This window comes from Dermacentor andersoni, chromosome 8 (assembly GCF_023375885.2).
Source record: "Dermacentor andersoni chromosome 8, qqDerAnde1_hic_scaffold, whole genome shotgun sequence".
Taxonomy (NCBI): Eukaryota; Metazoa; Arthropoda; class Arachnida; order Ixodida; family Ixodidae; genus Dermacentor; species Dermacentor andersoni.
In genome coordinates, this window is record NC_092821.1 from 92,890,535 (window position 1) to 92,908,111 (window position 17,577).

At 44.1% G+C, this 17,577-nt stretch overlaps 1 protein-coding gene across 1 annotated transcript in view; it reads left to right on the forward strand.

The window, feature by feature from the left end:
- Positions 1-17,577, forward strand: part of LOC126529342 (sorting nexin-8-like) — a 33,016-nt gene that overhangs the window by 2,968 nt on the left and 12,471 nt on the right. Inside the window, exons 3-10 of the mRNA XM_050176945.3 lie at positions 6,750-6,876; positions 9,966-10,189; positions 12,525-12,639; positions 14,761-14,882; positions 15,384-15,464; positions 15,594-15,754; positions 16,039-16,171; positions 17,007-17,075. Of these exons, the coding sequence (XP_050032902.2) occupies positions 6,750-6,876; positions 9,966-10,189; positions 12,525-12,639; positions 14,761-14,882; positions 15,384-15,464; positions 15,594-15,754; positions 16,039-16,171; positions 17,007-17,075 (1,032 nt within the window). The remainder of the gene's footprint in view (positions 1-6,749; positions 6,877-9,965; positions 10,190-12,524; positions 12,640-14,760; positions 14,883-15,383; positions 15,465-15,593; positions 15,755-16,038; positions 16,172-17,006; positions 17,076-17,577) is intronic.

Genomic DNA, 17,577 nt, shown 5'->3' on the forward strand with positions numbered 1-17,577 from the left:
CATACCAAGTTCGCTCGTATTATGACACAGAATATGCAGGTGTGGCTCTTGTGATACCACACACAAGAGACGGGCTCGATCCAGCATGTGCAATGTGCATCTAGGACATTGTCTTCATTTGAATCTTGACCTGCGCTGCCATTGGTTGGAGAAATGTCCATTGCAGATAAGTGCAGTTGCGAATTTGTAGAAGGGTGTATAGACAAACGGACCACTCTCACCATGAGAGCAGATTTGGTGTAAGCCAGTGAAAAATGCAAGAACGAGGCAGGTAGCAATACCATCCTGAAGTTTGTGCAGCGCAGCTCACCATGATGTCATAAATTTTGACGGCATCTGCTTGTGTACAGTCAACTGTTTATTGGCAAGGAACTACACTCCAACCTAAAGAAAAGAAAACAAGGGGAAGGCGGGAGATGGAAATTCAAGACGAGCAAAGCGAGAACAAGGTAAAAGGGGGAGCCAACGTTTCGACAAGTAGACTTCTCATTTTCAAGGCGACATGTCGCCTTGATAAAGACAAGTCTATTTGTCGAAACGTTTGCTCCCGCTTTTTTCTTGTTCTCGTTTTGCTCATCGACTCCAACCTAAAGTAACTCGGGACACAACCTAGCAAGTTTTGAGTACTTTCATTCTGCCAAAATAGTCAAAATGTGGAAAAAATACTTTAAAATCTCAGGTCATTCTGAGATTTGGGCAGTGAGGTTCTTACTTGAAATTCAAGATGGCCATTTTGGCTGTCATTTTCTTAGGTAATATTCATCCTTGTACCACTATATGAATGAAATTAGGTTGGAGAGAATACTTTACCAATATTAGTTCATTTAGTGCTGCTCAACAAGGTCCCTGTAAGATTGTCATCACCAGCCTATTCTTTTATGCCTACTGCAGGATTAACGCCTCTCCCAGCGATTTCCAATTACATCTGTCTAGCGCTAGCCGATTTTAACTTGTGCCTGGAAATTTCCTAATTTCATCACCCCACCTAGTTTTCTGGCATCCTCAACTGCACATACCTTGGCACCCATTTCGTAACTCCAGCGGTTATCTGCCCTATGCATTACGTGGCCTGCACAGCTCCATTTTTTTTTCTCTTAATGTCAACTAGAGTATCGGCTATCATCATTTGGTCTGTGATCCACACCACTCTTTCAGTCTCTTAGAGTTACACCTAACACATTTCGTTCCATCGCTCCTTGCGCGGTCCTTAACTTGTTCTTAAGCTTCTTTAACCTCCAAGTTTCTGCCCGACATGTTAGCATCTGTAGAATGCAATGATTGTACACTTTTATTTCCAGTGACAGTGGTAAGCTCCCAGTGAGGATTATGTAATGCCTGCTGTATGCACTCCAAGCCATTTTTATTCTTCTGTGAATTTTCTTCTCATGATCAGCAAAATTGTCAGTTTCGTAAAAATGGCAAAGCATAAGTGATAGCAAAGTTTAGCATTGTGGTGCTCTTTGGATTGTGTTCTGTTCAGTAGTATTGTAAACAACAGCACATCAACGGATGGAGGACAGTAAGAAGACGGTCACACAAAATTGTCTAGGGTTCAATATCTGAAGCAATGTGTTGGCACAGTGCAGCACGCATGGCAAACTGCTGCTGCTGCACAGAAGAAACTGCACCACGGCAGCTACCAGGCGTCTCGCAATGCTGGCACAATGAACATCAGCAGCGGCATTGCAGGTGTCACACCTCGATTATGTGCGAGACGAGACTGAAGGAAAACCATTGGGATACGCAGCTGAAAGTTTACTGTCCATTTAGCTCTAACAACTGTATGCACTTGGCTTCTTTCAAGGAACGCGAATTTTTGTGCGCACAATTCTCATTCTAGCAGCAGAAGGCAGAATGCTCCCCCGGCTTCGCTTTAGAGCCAATTAAAGCACCCACTTGGCTTTGCCGTTTCTGCAACCAAACGCACTACGTATCTCTCACATCTGTAGAGACCTTCCATGCGTGGTAGGCGACAGCAGCTCAAAGGCACCTCGAGTCTTCCTATCGCAATTACCATATTTACTGTATTCTAACGCGCCCTCGATTGTAACGTGCACCTGTTTTCTATGGAAGCGGCGTACCTTACCGTCAAGATTTTCACTGCGCTGGTACGAGTCGCATGGGACAATAGATATCACCCGTCGTCGCTATCGGACAACTCCTTATCGCTATCAACGGACCAAAGCATTTCATCCTTGGTGCTGTCCATGGCTCCGAAATCCCGCACTTTTTGAAAGCCTTGTTGACCATGGCAGACGGGATCATGCACCATACATCTTTCACCCATCCAGCAAAGTTCTGCAGTGAGGCACGCTTCATTTTATTGGCGGGCGTGAATTCGTGGCAGTCACTGACAAACCATTCGGTGTAGAGCGCCCGAATTCTATCTTCCACTGGCTTGTTCAAACAGCCATCGAGCAGCTGGAGCTGTGACGTCATGCCGCCGGGTATCACGACAAGGTCGGTGTTGCATGCAGCCAGCTTGTCCTTGATGCGCTGGTCAAGGTGGCACCTGAACGCGTCAAGCACAAGCATCCCACGCAGACCGAAACTGCCGCCGGGTCTCTTCCGCCAAACGCTATCAATCCAGTCAGCGACCAAGTCCATGGTCATCCAAAATTTTTCATTTGCACGCACAATCACACCACTCGGAAACACTATTCCTTTCGGGAGCGTCTTCCATCTGAAGATAAGATACGGGGGCAGCTTGTGCCCATCCGCAGTGCAACAAAGCATTGCGGTGACTCCAGTTTCTTCATGGCCGGAAGACAAAACACGCACTTGCTTCGCTCCCTTCTTTTCAACGGTTGTGGTGGCAGGCATGTCAAAGTAGAGCGGCGTCTGATCGGCATTTCCAATCTCTCTGAAGTAGTAGCAGTTTCTATGGCGCAACTTCAAAACGTACCTCTGAGAACTGCAATTTCTCTTCATATTCTTTGGGCAATGTTTGGCATATCTGTCTGCCTTCGAAGAGAAAAGCCTTTTCTTTTCATAAAATTTGATAGCCAGCGCCTGCTCGCTCTAAAGTCACTCTGCGTTAGCCCTTTCTGGCTTTATGTTGTCCGAAAAATTGGTCGAGAATATGCATTAGCTCTATGGGAACCTGGATGGTGCATTTATGAAGTATGGAATATCCATCAAGTCCGAATTTTTGGAGTCTGAGAAATCAGTCGGCTACTGTATATATTACTGGCAATATTTTTCTGCTCTGTGTACAATTAGGAACAGGTGCTTTGCACAACTGCAGCTCTCCTGCAGCAGAATCATTCGGAACCATTACCACTAGCGCCAGTCTTTTTCCCTGCAGGCTAATGATTATCTTATATAGAGCAACACAAATATTCTACAATTGCATATAGTGGATTCTCAGATTGGCTACAAATGTAATAACAATTGCTATATAATTCATATTACAAATTTCAAATTTTTCCCTCCTTCCTCCCTCAATTTCAATATCATGATTGCTTAAACCAGAATATCTCCTTCACTGCAGCCTATTAACACCTTTAGCAGACAGCGTAAAGCCCTGGTTCATGGTGTGTAATTATAGATGTGCATCATTGAGACAGCTGTTGGTTATCTTGTTTTTGTAGGACAGTCATGCATTGACTCTGCTCCTCAGATATGAGCAGACAATAAGCACAGCCTTTTTGTTGTAGTCACGTTTAGTGGTGAGACGCTGAAGCAAATCTTGTTTTTGTTCCTGTGATAGGCTGCAGATTAGGGCGATTCATACCAGACAGGCTGCTTTGCCTGCCATCGGAGTAAGGCGGCAGTGTCGAATGCAGGCATGTGTAGAACATTTTTTCTTTTTGCTTCAGATAATTAGCAGTTCTTTGACCCCATTGTATCATTTATTTGCTACTCTGAGTTGAAGCAGGACAGTAGAAAAATGTTTGTGAACCCAGGAAAATATGCTTTGTAGTGCAGTCAACTTCAGTCAGGCATTTGCCAATTCCACCTGTTCACTTGAATTATCAGAAACTTGAATTTTCCAAGGTTGAGTATGGTTTAAATCAGTATTATTCAATTTGCTTTCATAAAAACAATTATTTAGAGAAACAAGGAGTTAGCTGGCAACTGCTACCAGGAAGGGCACAGTGCCTGCTGGCAACAATTACCATCCACCTTACTGCAGCAAAATGCTACAAGTAGTCCATTTTGGCATCCTCAGAACAGGTTGATTTTATAAACTTATTTTGATGTGCCGTGAGTAGTCTGTGGTCTCATGCACATTTGGTCAAAGTGTGCAATTCTCCTCTGTATGCAGCGTGGCCCACTCCTTTCTGTTTCTGCATTATCTGTACTTGTTCTACATCAATGAATTGTAATATGTGCCAGCTATGGTTAAGATACTCCTCTTAGCTGACTGAACTCTTATGGTATGAAAGAATTCCCTATGGTGTGAGTGTCTGAGGACGTTGAAGAATGGCTTACGGTGTCTATGCCCTTAGCTCTGCATTCATGATGTTAAATGGCAGTTATGTTTCATATTTTCTGTAACTAACATTTGTTTGTGTTGCCAGATAGTGGCCTCTGGATTCATTGTTGCAATTTGTGAAATGGGCAGAATTTCAATGCTAGTTAATAACTGTGAACTTTACTGGCAGGTTATAATTCTGACCATGAAGTATGTTAGGCAATGATGTACTGAAAGTGTTATTGAAATTGCACCATCTGTTTGAAAAACAGTATGAACTACTCCATATATCACCCCTGTTGGTATCATGAAGCCTCATCGTGCTGCTGCTATCAGGGACACTGGCTCACTATGGTACTGTTCAAAATTTTAGTGGCTGTGATACCCAAACAAGGCAGAAGGGTCGTAACAAGATGGATGCTTGAAGTAATCAACTATGGTTGAACAAGAGACCCCAACCTGCAATCAGTGTATTGAAAGGGGTCTTGTCTTATCAGAGCTCAAAATGTTGGCTCCAGGCTGAAGCTTCCATGTTTTGAAGCCTGCCAAGACTGCCAGCTAAGCTAGAACTGCAGTGTTTAATTGGAAATTTGGTCCTGGCCGCAGTAGCCCATGCTACTTTCTGGAACACATGGCACCCTTTTGAATTACAGACATGGATTTAACATACGGACCTAGGAGTCCATGAAAAAAAGCTGTTTACTTTGCTGCCTATGCATGTAACTTGTAACTGCTTGCAGTGCAAGCTTGGACTTGTAAATTTTTCAGAAAACTCTTCCATTTTAGTTTAACGTGCAAGTTGCAAATAAATTCGGTTTTTGGAAAGCCTGTAGTCCGTACACATTTGCTCACAGGTGTACACGCAATCCCCTGGCCTATAATGTATAAACCAGCATCTTCTTGTTGTTTTATTGTGAATGGCATTCTTGGCATTGTCAGGCCTAATTCCTTTTCGGCTGTCTAGCTATAACACCAAAAATGTGGGCCGACCCCAAAGATAGTGCAGCGTAAAATGTGGGCCGTTCACGCCGATACGTGGCACTGGGTGCATGCCAATCTTCAATGAACCTTTTCGATGCCAACTTGGGTCGCTGTGTATGTGCCCAGCTTGGGTCCATGTGTGTGTATATGCTTGGGGAGAAGCGTGGGAGAGCAGCTTGGCTGCAGAACATGTTCATACATGATGCGTTTTCGCTGTTTGCATGGTCATCGTAGAGGAGTTAATTCTGTTTGAATTGTTTTTTACAGTGAAGCTGTATATGCCTAGGTGAAACGCTCATGGTCCAACCACAGAAACCCTCCTGCTGGGGTATGAGCCATTGTTTAGGGGGGCATGAGCCATTGCATTAGTCTTGCGGGACGGACAGAAAATTTCTCGTTGGGCAGGCATAAAAATAACAAGTGATACTGACAGGAAAGCCTTCTGGGGTATCACAACTGTATGTGCGTAGGTGAAATGCTCGCGGTCCAACCAAAGAAACCCTTCAGTGGAAAGTTCAGCGCCATTGGCTACGTCCATAGTGACGTTTCTCTCTAGCAGCAGAGCGCGGACGCAGCAGTCGCTCTCTGACTTCACAATAGAATGGCCATGTATCGTTCGTTCTCCTGAGCAGCTGGCCTACGAGCAACGGCGCCAAGGGCAGGAGCGGGAGAGCTCTCGTCAGCGTTGCGCAAACGCCTCGGCATACGATTGGCCCAAGGTGCGGAGCACAAGTGACAATGTCGGGCTGGTCCGGTGGCTCGTGCAGCTGAGCTAGTTGTCGAAGCAGACCTAAAGCGGCAACCTTACGCTGCCAACGCCAACCGAGATCGCCAGCGGCAATGTTGGGCGGAGGAGCCGGGGTTTGAAAAATGTGTCCCTGTCTTTAATTAAATGAAATGTGCGGCCCCGGTATGTCACCTGGTAACTACTTGGCATAACAGTGATCAACATTTTTACGCATTACGAAACACAAATGTGTAACATGATTCAGAAAGACTTTGATGAACATGCAGAATTAATACAATGAACCACTCATTGCGGCCCTTAATGATGATGATTATGCAAAGCCCAATGTGCGGCACCTCATTAAGAAACAAAGATGTAACCAAAAATTGAGAGAGTTTAATGAACCGTCAGAATTAAGCCAGCGATAAAAACTGGGGCCACACATTCCAGCTTCACTGGTTTACCTTCTGTACGAGGTGCACAGGTGCTTTTTTTTCCAACGTTCTGTTCAACTTCTTTCTTGTATTTGTAATAGAGTAGGTGTACAGTAGTTTCTTTCATAATGAGAGATGTTTGTCTGTATGTGTTAATTGCGGCCACATGAAACACTGCCCTTGACAGGTGTGGGAGTATGCTGGAGCCAAGCAAGGGCCTGTGACTCCAACAAGCCTGTACAGGAGCCTTGCACTTGTGGCAGTAGCACAGCAGGGCCGGCAGCTGGATGAGAAGTCTCTGCTCAATCTTGAAGGTACGCATGAGGCAACACTCAGTTCTTCATCAATAGTTTGGTCTTTTTCAATTTTCAGGTTTTAGTTTATCTGTCTGCCTGCCCGTGCAAATTGGGCTTAAGCTCATGGAGTGCCTCGAGATGGTCAAGTAGGGCATAAGGCACTCATTTAACGCTAGCTGCAACTAAATCTGTAACTAAACTGCACTCACTAACTGCCAACTGCTACCAGTAGCGTAGATATAGAGCAGGATCCATGCAAAGTTTTGACTGTAAAATGACTGCGCTATGAAAAGCTAGCAAACATTGATGTTTTTGATACTGAAACGAGAATTTAAAAATTTTACCGTTATTGTTCGCTGGAAATGTTTCAGAGCCCAGAATGGTGAGAACCAGTGTCTATCCTCGGCATGACCTCCGAGATTAGGTAGCATCCATGGCATGCTGAAAAATCGCGTAGGAAATGGTCTGAGACTTGCATGATATCTGCTAACCGCCATATGTGCACATGTCTGCTCAGGTGCTAATTAAAAACTGTTAGTGAGAAAATGATACAATTACCAGCCTTGCAGCTTTGCTGAGATTGCTTCAGTTATATATACTATTCATTTCTAACCAATTCTGTGAAAGTGAAGTTGGTCTTTGAAGGTGGTAGTTAAAACAAAGAAAGGTCCTAAGGGTAAAGTGTTCAAAGTAGGGGTGTGTAAATGTCAAAACTTTCGAATACGAATCAAACACCTAGCTTCGAATATCGAATCAAATAATGATATGCACGCGCATTTTGGTTATTTGGTTATTTTAACGTGTTGGAACATCGCAGTTACATTTTCAATGGTAAAAAATTGGTCTAATAAGCTGTTATCCTAAATAGTGTTTGACTCGGGTTAACTTTAAAAATTGAGTAATTCCCACTAGCTATCTGTTCTTGCCAACGTGTGCATTATACATCAAATAGCCATAAACTTTGAGGCATTTGACATTGTGCCAGCTGTCATCACATTTACTGACAAGTAATAAGCTCAAGATTGGGGGTGGCTCTGCAGAGGTAACAAATGAGTAAGGCAAGAAGCTGCGCTCACACCCAACCAAAACGAAGTGTAAATTTACTGTTTGCTATGACCATTGCTTAGAAGAGAACTGCAAGAACATTCTTTTCTTTTTCCTGTACCGTAGACTTTCGTTAATTTGATTCCGGCTAATTTGATTTTGGCCAAAGGTACCACTGCCAGCGCCCATGAATTTCCATGGGCCCTAACTTACGTTAGTTCGATCCTAAATATGACCTTCGCCGTATAAATCCCAACTTCTCCAGTCAGCGTGCACGTGCCTGACTACTACGGTGACCTCAATAGCGACCCCTTTAGTGGCAGCGATCTGTCTAGGTGGAGCACAGGGGACAATGAATGCGTCGAACACACATCGATCATGTCCGGTCAAAAATGCCTATTTTCAGCCTGCCCTGTGAATATTTTCAAGCAATAATGATAGCTCTCAGTGTCTGAATAGGGTATTTGCTTGATTCTAACGCGCATTCCATTTTTTTGTTTCCCCGATGTGGATCACAAGTTTCCTGCAAGGTGCAATCGGACACAATACCAAACAGACTTCGTAGCGTTTGTATGCTTTACCGCGTAACTTGAAAGTGTCGCAGTGAAGCTGACTTTCGAGAACTGGCTGCTCTTGTACAACACATATTCAACCCTTGCCCATGTTCCTGTGGCGAGTGTCGGCGTAACTGAGCGAATGAGCATAACGGGGGATTAAAGATGCGAGGAGGAGGATATGGTGACAGCGTGAGAAGAAAAGCATAGTGCGGCGACGATGGCTACGAGATGGTGCCAGAGTAGTATGCGTCGTCCAGGAGGTCTGTCTGCAGTGGCTGCTGTGATTCGCAGCTACGCATCACTCACGTGCTGGCTCTCGCGATTTCCAGGTTAGCGAGGCACTCGCACCACAATCACCCCATTTGCAACGTACTGCACAAGACACTGTCCGCACCAGCCAGTATACCGTGAAATTAAAACACTTCGCATTAGGGAGTATCGTAATCCTTGGTGAATTGCTTTTTCTGAGCAGTTGCGTGCGCTTTAGATTTCTACTTTGTTTCGGACATTTTATGTCATCTCTACATTGGTAATTATTTGGACGCATAGAAAGTGGGGGAGCGTTTTACTTGGCAGCGTGTTAGAATCGAGAAAGTACTTCCAAATAAATCAGCGGTGATTTTTTTTCCTACAGCTTGTTTAATTCAACATTCCAGATAATTAGAAAAGCTTCGTCAGTTTTATCAAGGTCGAATTAACGGAATTTTACTGTATTTTTTTCCCACATGCAAGTGGGACTTGTGCAGCCAGCACCTTTCTGTTGTCTTCCCAAGTGAGACGTCTGACCGGCTCCCTGTTTTAGAGGTACTGCATTTGCAAGAATATAGCACAACCTCCACTATGATGCAAGGTTGTCTACATTATACTATAGGAAGGTAGAGGGCACTTTCGACTGCATGATAGAAGTCTCAGTGTCGCCCGAAAAGTGAAACATTCATTGTGATAGCAAATTATTAGACAGCTATACGCAGTAAGGTTAGCAGCCTTGTGAGCCGTATGAACTGCTGCAAATGTTCACTTACCAACTAAATTAGTAAGCACGGTGCCACGTTTGCGCAAGCAAACGTGAACGCAGCTCACTCTATGACTGCGGACAGTCACTGTCAGAACGCTGGCATGATGAGTGGCAGCAGCGGCAAGCTAATTCCCCTTCATGACTGTCTGTCACTTCAACGTGAACCAGGCACATGAGACCACGGTGCACACGAAGCTTGTCAGCTATCTCGGGTCAGCTACCCTTTGAACCCACCGCAGATTACCTTCAAAATGGGACACTCATGTCTGTATTTAGCTGCACCATGTGCAGCTGCAGCCGGACTAGAAGTGGAGTCCTGCGTTACACTGCCCGCTTCCTCCTAGCGCGTGGACAGTGAGGTTTGACTGCATCTAATGCACCTCAGTGCTCTGTATTTTTTCTTGCTCTGTGATACTTTAATCCTGCCATACCAACTCTTCAAACCTACTCATTACCTAGGCGTCTTGTTACATTGCCCGTACTTGTTTTAGTGTTGCCAAATCCATTGCTGGGAAGTCCGGCAGAGCTTCGCGAGAAGCTGGGGCTGACTGGCCGCAAGATGATGAGCCTGGACCTGAAGTCCGGTGGCTCGGACCCTCGCATCCTCAACTCCAGCTATGCTCAGATGGTGGCACAGGACACCATCCGCGTTGCCTTGGTTCCCGAGAAGAAAGGCATCATCCTCAAGCATGTCGTCTACGAGGTCTCTAGTCAGGTTAGTTCTCTTGAATTTCGGCAGGCGGGCAGGTTTTCCAACTAGACCTTGCTCTGCTTTCTTCATGGTTACTTTTGTCATCCCATAGTACACGTTGACTTTTGCATGGTGTCTAATGTCTACCCAGTGTTAACGTCTGCATACGAGTGCTTTTTGTTCAATATAAATGCAAGTTCTAGAAGCATGTGCTGTATGCCGTGATGTGTATTGGTTTTCGAGGCCCAGTCAAACATCACACGACTCCTTTTGCCTTATGTGCTCAGGTAGGAATAAGTGTATTTGTAGGTTTTGTGGTTATTTGACGTAGCTATATCTGTTTCTTTTTCTGCCTATAACGAGTCGATAAATAACTAGAACACAATTTTTTAGGTTAGCCTCCTTGCACCGACCATGCGTTGGTTGTCCAAGAGTGAATGAAATAATGGTGAGGATAGGGTAAATGCTGCTGTAAATAAGCAAGCACTGTCTGAAAAACAAGAAAACACTGGCATTTTGGGAACAGTATGTGTTTAGGGTTCATAATGAAGGCTGAAATATTAGTGTTGTGATTTGTGTGCTAAAAGATGGCATAATGACCTAGTTTTCATGAATTTCAGGCATGTTTCTTCCTGTCTGACTGGAGCATATATTCTTATAGTGCACATAATTCTAGAAGAAAAAGGGAGTGATCTCTATGTGTGTGCATGGGTGCACGCACATTGCCCTGTGTAAAAGACAACACTGAGAGTATGTCTGTGTGCGTACCTGTGTGTGTGTGTGATGAGTAACTGATTTGCCATTTGACAACATGGGCTGGCCATGAAAACTGCTGTTCAAGTTCTAGTGACAGCGAATAGACTGTCATAAGAGTAGGGACAACTTCAAAAACATCAATCACAAATTTTTGCAACACGCTATATTTTGTGCAGATTTTTCTTTTTCTTGTGGTAAAGAGAGCCTGCAAAATACAAAGGTATGCCACATGACTAGGTGCCTACATGCAGCGATGACAGTGCTCTTTAACGAGCTCAGTGGGAAAGTAAACATCTTACCCACTAGTGTATCACCCTACTTAGGCCACCCTAACCGTGCACAGTGCAGCTCGTTTGGCCTGCTTCTCAAGCATGTGGTGTGCGAGCAGATGGTGCATGATGGAAGGGTCACACGCATGCATGACCATGGTCACAGCAAAGTGATAGCAAGTGCACATAATCCAGCGTTAGCTAAAGCGATTTGTTTATTTCACAAGTTGAAACATTGACAGGCTCAATGATAAGATAATGGGTAAAAAGTTAGTATGTGACCAAGTCTGTGCTAATAAATTTAAAGACGGCAAGTTGATAACTCTTATGAAGTTTTTCTAGCGAAGCTGTGTCTGCCTAGGCAAAATGCTTGCGGTCCAACCACAGGCTCATACCTCCTTAAGCAATGGCTCATACCCCCGTAAACCTGGCCTCCCCATTGCGAGGACAGAAGAGCAATCCTACACTGGAGTGATGATCGGCATCGGAGCCAGCTGTGGAAGAAGACGATGACGACGAATGCGTAAGCAGTGGAAATAGCGCAGTTGGTGCCGGGAATTTTTACAGGGAAGCTGTATATGCCTAGGCGAAGCGCTCGCGGTCCGACCACAGAAACCCTGTGGCGGAAGGTGTGACGTGCCATTAGCTACGCCAATAGTGACATAGTTTCTCTCAAGCAGCAGAGCACGCGCACAGCAGTCTTTCTCCAACTTCGCAATGGGACGGCCAAGCGTTGTTTGTTCTCCCGAGGAGCAGCTGGCCTACTAGCAACAGCTCCGAGAGCAGGGGCGATCTCATTTGCATCGCGACAACGCCTCGGCAGAAGATCGAGCCCACGATACGGAGCTTAAGCGGCAGTGTGGGGCCAATCCAGCGGCTCGTGTGACCAAGCTAGTTCACAAAGTGCAGCTAATGCGGCAACGTCAGTCCGAGGATCCAGCGGTTTGGGCCGGCGAGGCAGAGCAGCGACAACGTCGACGTCAACATAAACACCGGGGCCGCACATTTCAGCTTCGCTGGTTTACCATCTGTATGGGGGTGCAGAGGCAGTGTTCTTCATTTTATTTCTTTATTTTTTTAATTGGCACATGTCATGCACTGCAGAACCAGCCTAAATGCGATGCACTGCAGGGTGATGTGCACAAGGCAAGATTCTTACTTTCCCACTGAGCTCTTAAAGCGCTGTCGTCACTGCCCATGCATTTGTTTGGGGTGGCCTTTGCAAATTGCACGCGAACTTCTTTTAACGAAACCTTTTTTTTTTTTTTTAATGAAAAACCAGCACATTCTTGGCAAGCTGTGTAACATGCTCCTTTGGTGTTTACGCTCTACAGAGGTACCAGTCTCGTGTGGAGCGGCGGTACAATGACTTCGTGACGCTGTTTGACATCCTGGTGCAACGGTTCCCCTACCGAGCAGTACCCCAGCTGCCACCAAAGCGGGCTATGGGTATGCAGCACTTCTGTCTAGGAGGGAGTGGGGGAAACATTTCGCATTTGTACATGTAGTATGTACATATAGCATGTATATAGTAGTATATGTATTTGGTCACCACCAGCTATCAGGTTTATGCATCTCACTACCTGTTTACTCAAGGTTTTTGTCCAACGTTAAAGGAATATCAAAGAGGAACACTAAATCAGTTTGGACTGAGACATTATTCTGAACGAACTATAAATTTCATGGCAGATTGATAATTAAAAAAATAAGTCATATTCCTTCTTTAAGGCTGTAACGCCAGCCCTGGTAGATTGCTTGTGAAACAGAACAAATTTCGAAGTATTTTTCCTTTTTTTTGGTGATTGTAGCTCAGTAAGAGTTCTTCAAATTTGGGCAGTTCAGTCTTAGGCTCTTCTAGAATGCAATGTAGTCGATATTTATTGATAAAAAAACTTGACTAGGCCCATGCAGGTGCCGTCAAAATCTTGGCAGTAGCTGGCAAGCTAGTGAGACAACATAGAGGCAGCATTGGCACCCGCCTTTCATTTTTGCATTTTTTATGGCTTACCAAGCCTCCTCTCGGGGTAAGAGCGTTTTTTTTTTTTTGGTTTTGTAGAAGGGGGGCAATTCACTAATACAGCACTATTCTGTCTTTAGTGACCCTTCACATGTACATAAATTGATCATTATAATACAGTAGAATCTCGGTAAATGGAAGTTGCTTAAACAGAACTGCCACTTAAATGAAACAGCAGCTTTATGATTGGTTGGATTTACATTAAGGCAATCCATGCAAAAAAAAAGTTCAATAAACAGAACTACATTTTTTCAAACTCCGGATAAACTGAACTAAATATATTCCCTGAAAATGAAGCTGAGAAGCCATACTCGGCGACATCGTGACAAGCATCACTGTTTCTGCCTTTCCTTTTCGAATTTTCTTGCCAGTTCCCAACATTAACCAAAAGTGCCTTTTCTGGCATTTGGTGGTGCCATAGCTAGCTACCTATCGGTGGTGAGTTTGGTTCGCGTTTTTGATGGTGATGCAGAAATGCCCACAAACGTGCTGATGCTGGAGACGATTGAAGCTACCAATCGTTTCGAGAGTGGTTGCTTCACTCAAACGGCAATTTTTTTACTAAATGACTTTTCTCTTTGTACATTCTGTTGTCTGCTTCTAGCTCCAGTCAGCAGCTGTGAGCAAGCGAAAAATTTGTTAGACAATGCTTTGCAATCGGATCTGGTGTGCTTATTATCTGCTGTAAACACTTAAGTGGCTGCCCCTTTCAAAAGAGCATCTTGTGTACCCTCCCACCCAATCTATCACTAAATCAAACTCCTGATAAACTGAACTTACTTACCTTGAGGTTCTGTTTAACAGGAGTCTAGTGTATTTGGTAGAGAAACAGTGAGCTCTGACGCTGTCATGCATGATGGAAGTCAGTGGACGTGATTGACTTCACCTGCGTTCTGCAGATGAAGCAGGCGTAAAGCGTCCCCCTTCAGTTGAACCCAGTGATACTCAAGCATACTTTATACACATTCAGCTAGAGTCAGTACCAACAGAAATAAGATTGAGTGAGATTCGAAAGCTGAACAAATTGTTTTTTGATGGGAATAAACGTTTACGTAAACATTATTCTAGAGAAAAAATAGGACAAGCAAATTGGTTGTTCATTTTTAAATAATATAAAGAAAAGGAAAGTAAGAAAATTACTGCTCAGCACACTGCAGCTGTCTAGCTACATCTGCTGACGCCTGAATGGCAGTCAGCACGGGGGAGGAGGAAAAGGACAGGGAGAGAGGATAAAATAGGACCAAGGGAAACTGTTTACCTAATATACAACGTAGTAAAAAAAAGTACAATTAATAAAAATCACTGTCAGTGCAATAAACCATAATTTGCTTCACTGTCATTTTGCAAAGTCTCGATACTCGGCCCTGCACAACGGCGCTGTTTAGTGATGACCGGACACATCTTGCCTTATCTTGTCCTTCTTTTTTTGCTAGTACAATTAGTTATCCATTTAGTGCTCTATGGCTTAAGCACCTGTGGTTTTTTTTTTAAACTGAATGCTGCCAGTATGCAGTATACAGCATTCAAGGCTCCCTTTTATCATTCCACTGCAGCTGACTCTCATTTCATCGAGGAGCGGCGGCGGGCACTGAGACGTTTCCTCACGCTTGTCGCGAGGCATCCTGTTTTGGGCTTTGACAAAGCAGTCAACATATTCCTGACATTTGGTGGCACAGTGAGTCCCAGGTTTTATTTTATTTACCGGGAGTTGACTTGGAGGTGACTACATTCGCATTTTTCGCTGAGCTGAGAGCCATCAGTGTGCATGTTGGCTGAATGCAGTGCTTTTGCTAAATTTTTGTCATTGGTAGACTGCTCATTATTGCCAGGCTTCGTCCCTTATTTTTATACCCTTCTTTGACCTGAACTGTTGACCCTTAAAAGGCTTTGACCCTTTGTTTTAATCATGAAACACTAATGCTCAGTTGCCTCCAGGCTTAGTACAACTACTAACCGCAATTTTCTTGAGGGAGGGTTGAAAAATGGGAATGCAAGTACTAATAGGAATGGGCACCAGAAGTTCAGGTCTAATGATGTCACTTTTGCAGAATGAACTCGTGGCATTGGTTTGTGGAAATTGGCAAGTTGGTGGGTCACGATATGTGATAGGAATTCATCAGTCATCATAGACCTTATTGAACTGTATTTCGACTGTATTGAAATGTGTCCTATGCAGGACGTTCAAGCACGGCTCAAGGAGTACTGCAAGAATGTGCCAGATGAGTTCCTTACCAGTGAGGTGGCACGTAGGTCGGACGTGAGTGCCGTTCCATCCCACACTTCAGTTTTCTTTCGCTCAGCTTTGTATGCCTAAAGCTTCCTCAAGCTCGAGCACACAGGTCTGCTGTAGACCCAACATTTGTCCTCTCTTGGTCTGAAAGCGTAGGAGCTCGTGTCAAGTGACACTACGGTGCAGTTTGCCATGGCACGTGAGCAGCTGCGCCAGGTGTACTTCTCTCTCAGCCAGTTGCGCGAGGCCTCACAGCGCATGGTCGACCGGTCCAAGATGGCCGCCGTGGACATCCTCGTTGTCAGCAAGGAGTTTGCGTGAGTGATATCTCTCTGAAGTCCTACATCACATGATTTCTTGTGTTTCACAAGGCATACTGTGGTGCATTCCTTAGCTTGAAGGCTAGAACTTGTGACACAATCATATGGTATGCCAATGCAGTCGTGACATTTCGCATGGAAACTCCTATGCTAGAGTGATAACTGATAGTTTAGAGCCATGGATCTCCATTTTGGGGACACTCTCTAATTGTGTGGGGGATTACTTTTTCTCCTTGCTCTTGGGATTGATGACTGCTAAAATGTGTCTTTGAAATGTGCAGCACATTGAGCAACATATCCAAGCTGGAATCTGACTGGGCGACTGGTGGAAATGATGCCTGGAACATTGTGCAGAAGGCATTGCGATCCTTACAGAGCCTTCTTGTTCCGATTCATGAAGCTCATTCGGAACAGGTCAGTATCGAGTGACAGGTACCGTAGTGATCTTATTTTTACAGGCATGAAGCTTTTGTGTGCAACATTGCACGAATATATTCCAGACTCAGTGGCAAGCCCACAAGAAAATGTACCTTATGTGCCAAAGAAATACACTACTATGGATATAACAAATTGTGAAATGCAGAAAGTAAATTTACCATTTAGTTGGCCATGCTTTATTTCAGTGAGAATTTGGGTGCTATAATGAAATAAAAAATGCAAGATCCAAGACTATATTGGTCATAATAACGAAAATAGTTATTGCTCAAAGCTAAGAATATGCATTGTGGTATTACACAGCAAGAGCAACAAAATGGCGTCTCGCAGAAGCGTGTCCGTGTTTTGGCCAGTGGCTAGGCTTGGCTGACCCACAACTGACAATAAAGGGCCTGTGGGCTGATTTTATGGATTGTACCAATTTCACGGTTATGTATTATAGATGGTGCGAAGTAAGTGTTTGTAATTTAGCATTTTTCACATGCTATCTGTTCACACGGCAAGCCACTGATTGGCAATCAAAATTGACAGGACACCTTTTGCTGTACCAACAGTGTTTCATTTGTAAACCCTATCAAGAGTCTGTTTGCATGCTGGTTTTCGATGTTTAACTTGTAATGAATATCGTATACTGCAGGTACTTTTCATGACAGATGCAAATTTAAGGTTCAACTGTATGTGAAAAGAAACGCTACCAGTTTAAGTGGACCTACTGGTTCTCTTTACTATCCTTTAATGTACACTGTGATTTCATTCCTCAATGAGCAGGCCCTGAACTTAACAAAGTACATTTCATCTTTTCTCTATGTTCCAGTCTCTTCATGAAGAGGAGGAAGTTCTAGAAGAGCTAAATTTATTCCTGGACCTTCTAGTTGCTTACAAGGTCAGTCAATTTTTTATTAATTATAAAATTAGTGTGTCAATAGCTTGCCAAATTGTATTGAAGGGAAGCTGAAAAGATTTCACACATTGAAAACAGTGACATTCTTGGCTTCTTATGGATGTTGCAGCACAAAATTGAGATATCCATCAGATCAAACATTTGAGCTGTAGCATGCTTTGAAAAGCTTATGCATGCCCTGGGCCTCTCAAGCTGACAGCTCAATGTGTAATGGTGGCTGTGCAACCCCGACATCACTCCCTAGAAGCTATTGCCTCTGATTGGCTCGTATGCTTTGATTAGGTGCAGAATACTCGTAATGACATTATTGCCATTAAGTAGACAGGAAGTTGACGGATATGGATGCACGATTTACTTCAGCTTCTGTGTGGTTATACAGCAGATCTTGCTGTTTAATTTGTAAGGCTGAAAAATGCCTAAGTGTCGATCAAAATCCCTTGCAAACAGTGCTCATTCTTTTTTTTTTTTTTTCTAAAGCGTTTAG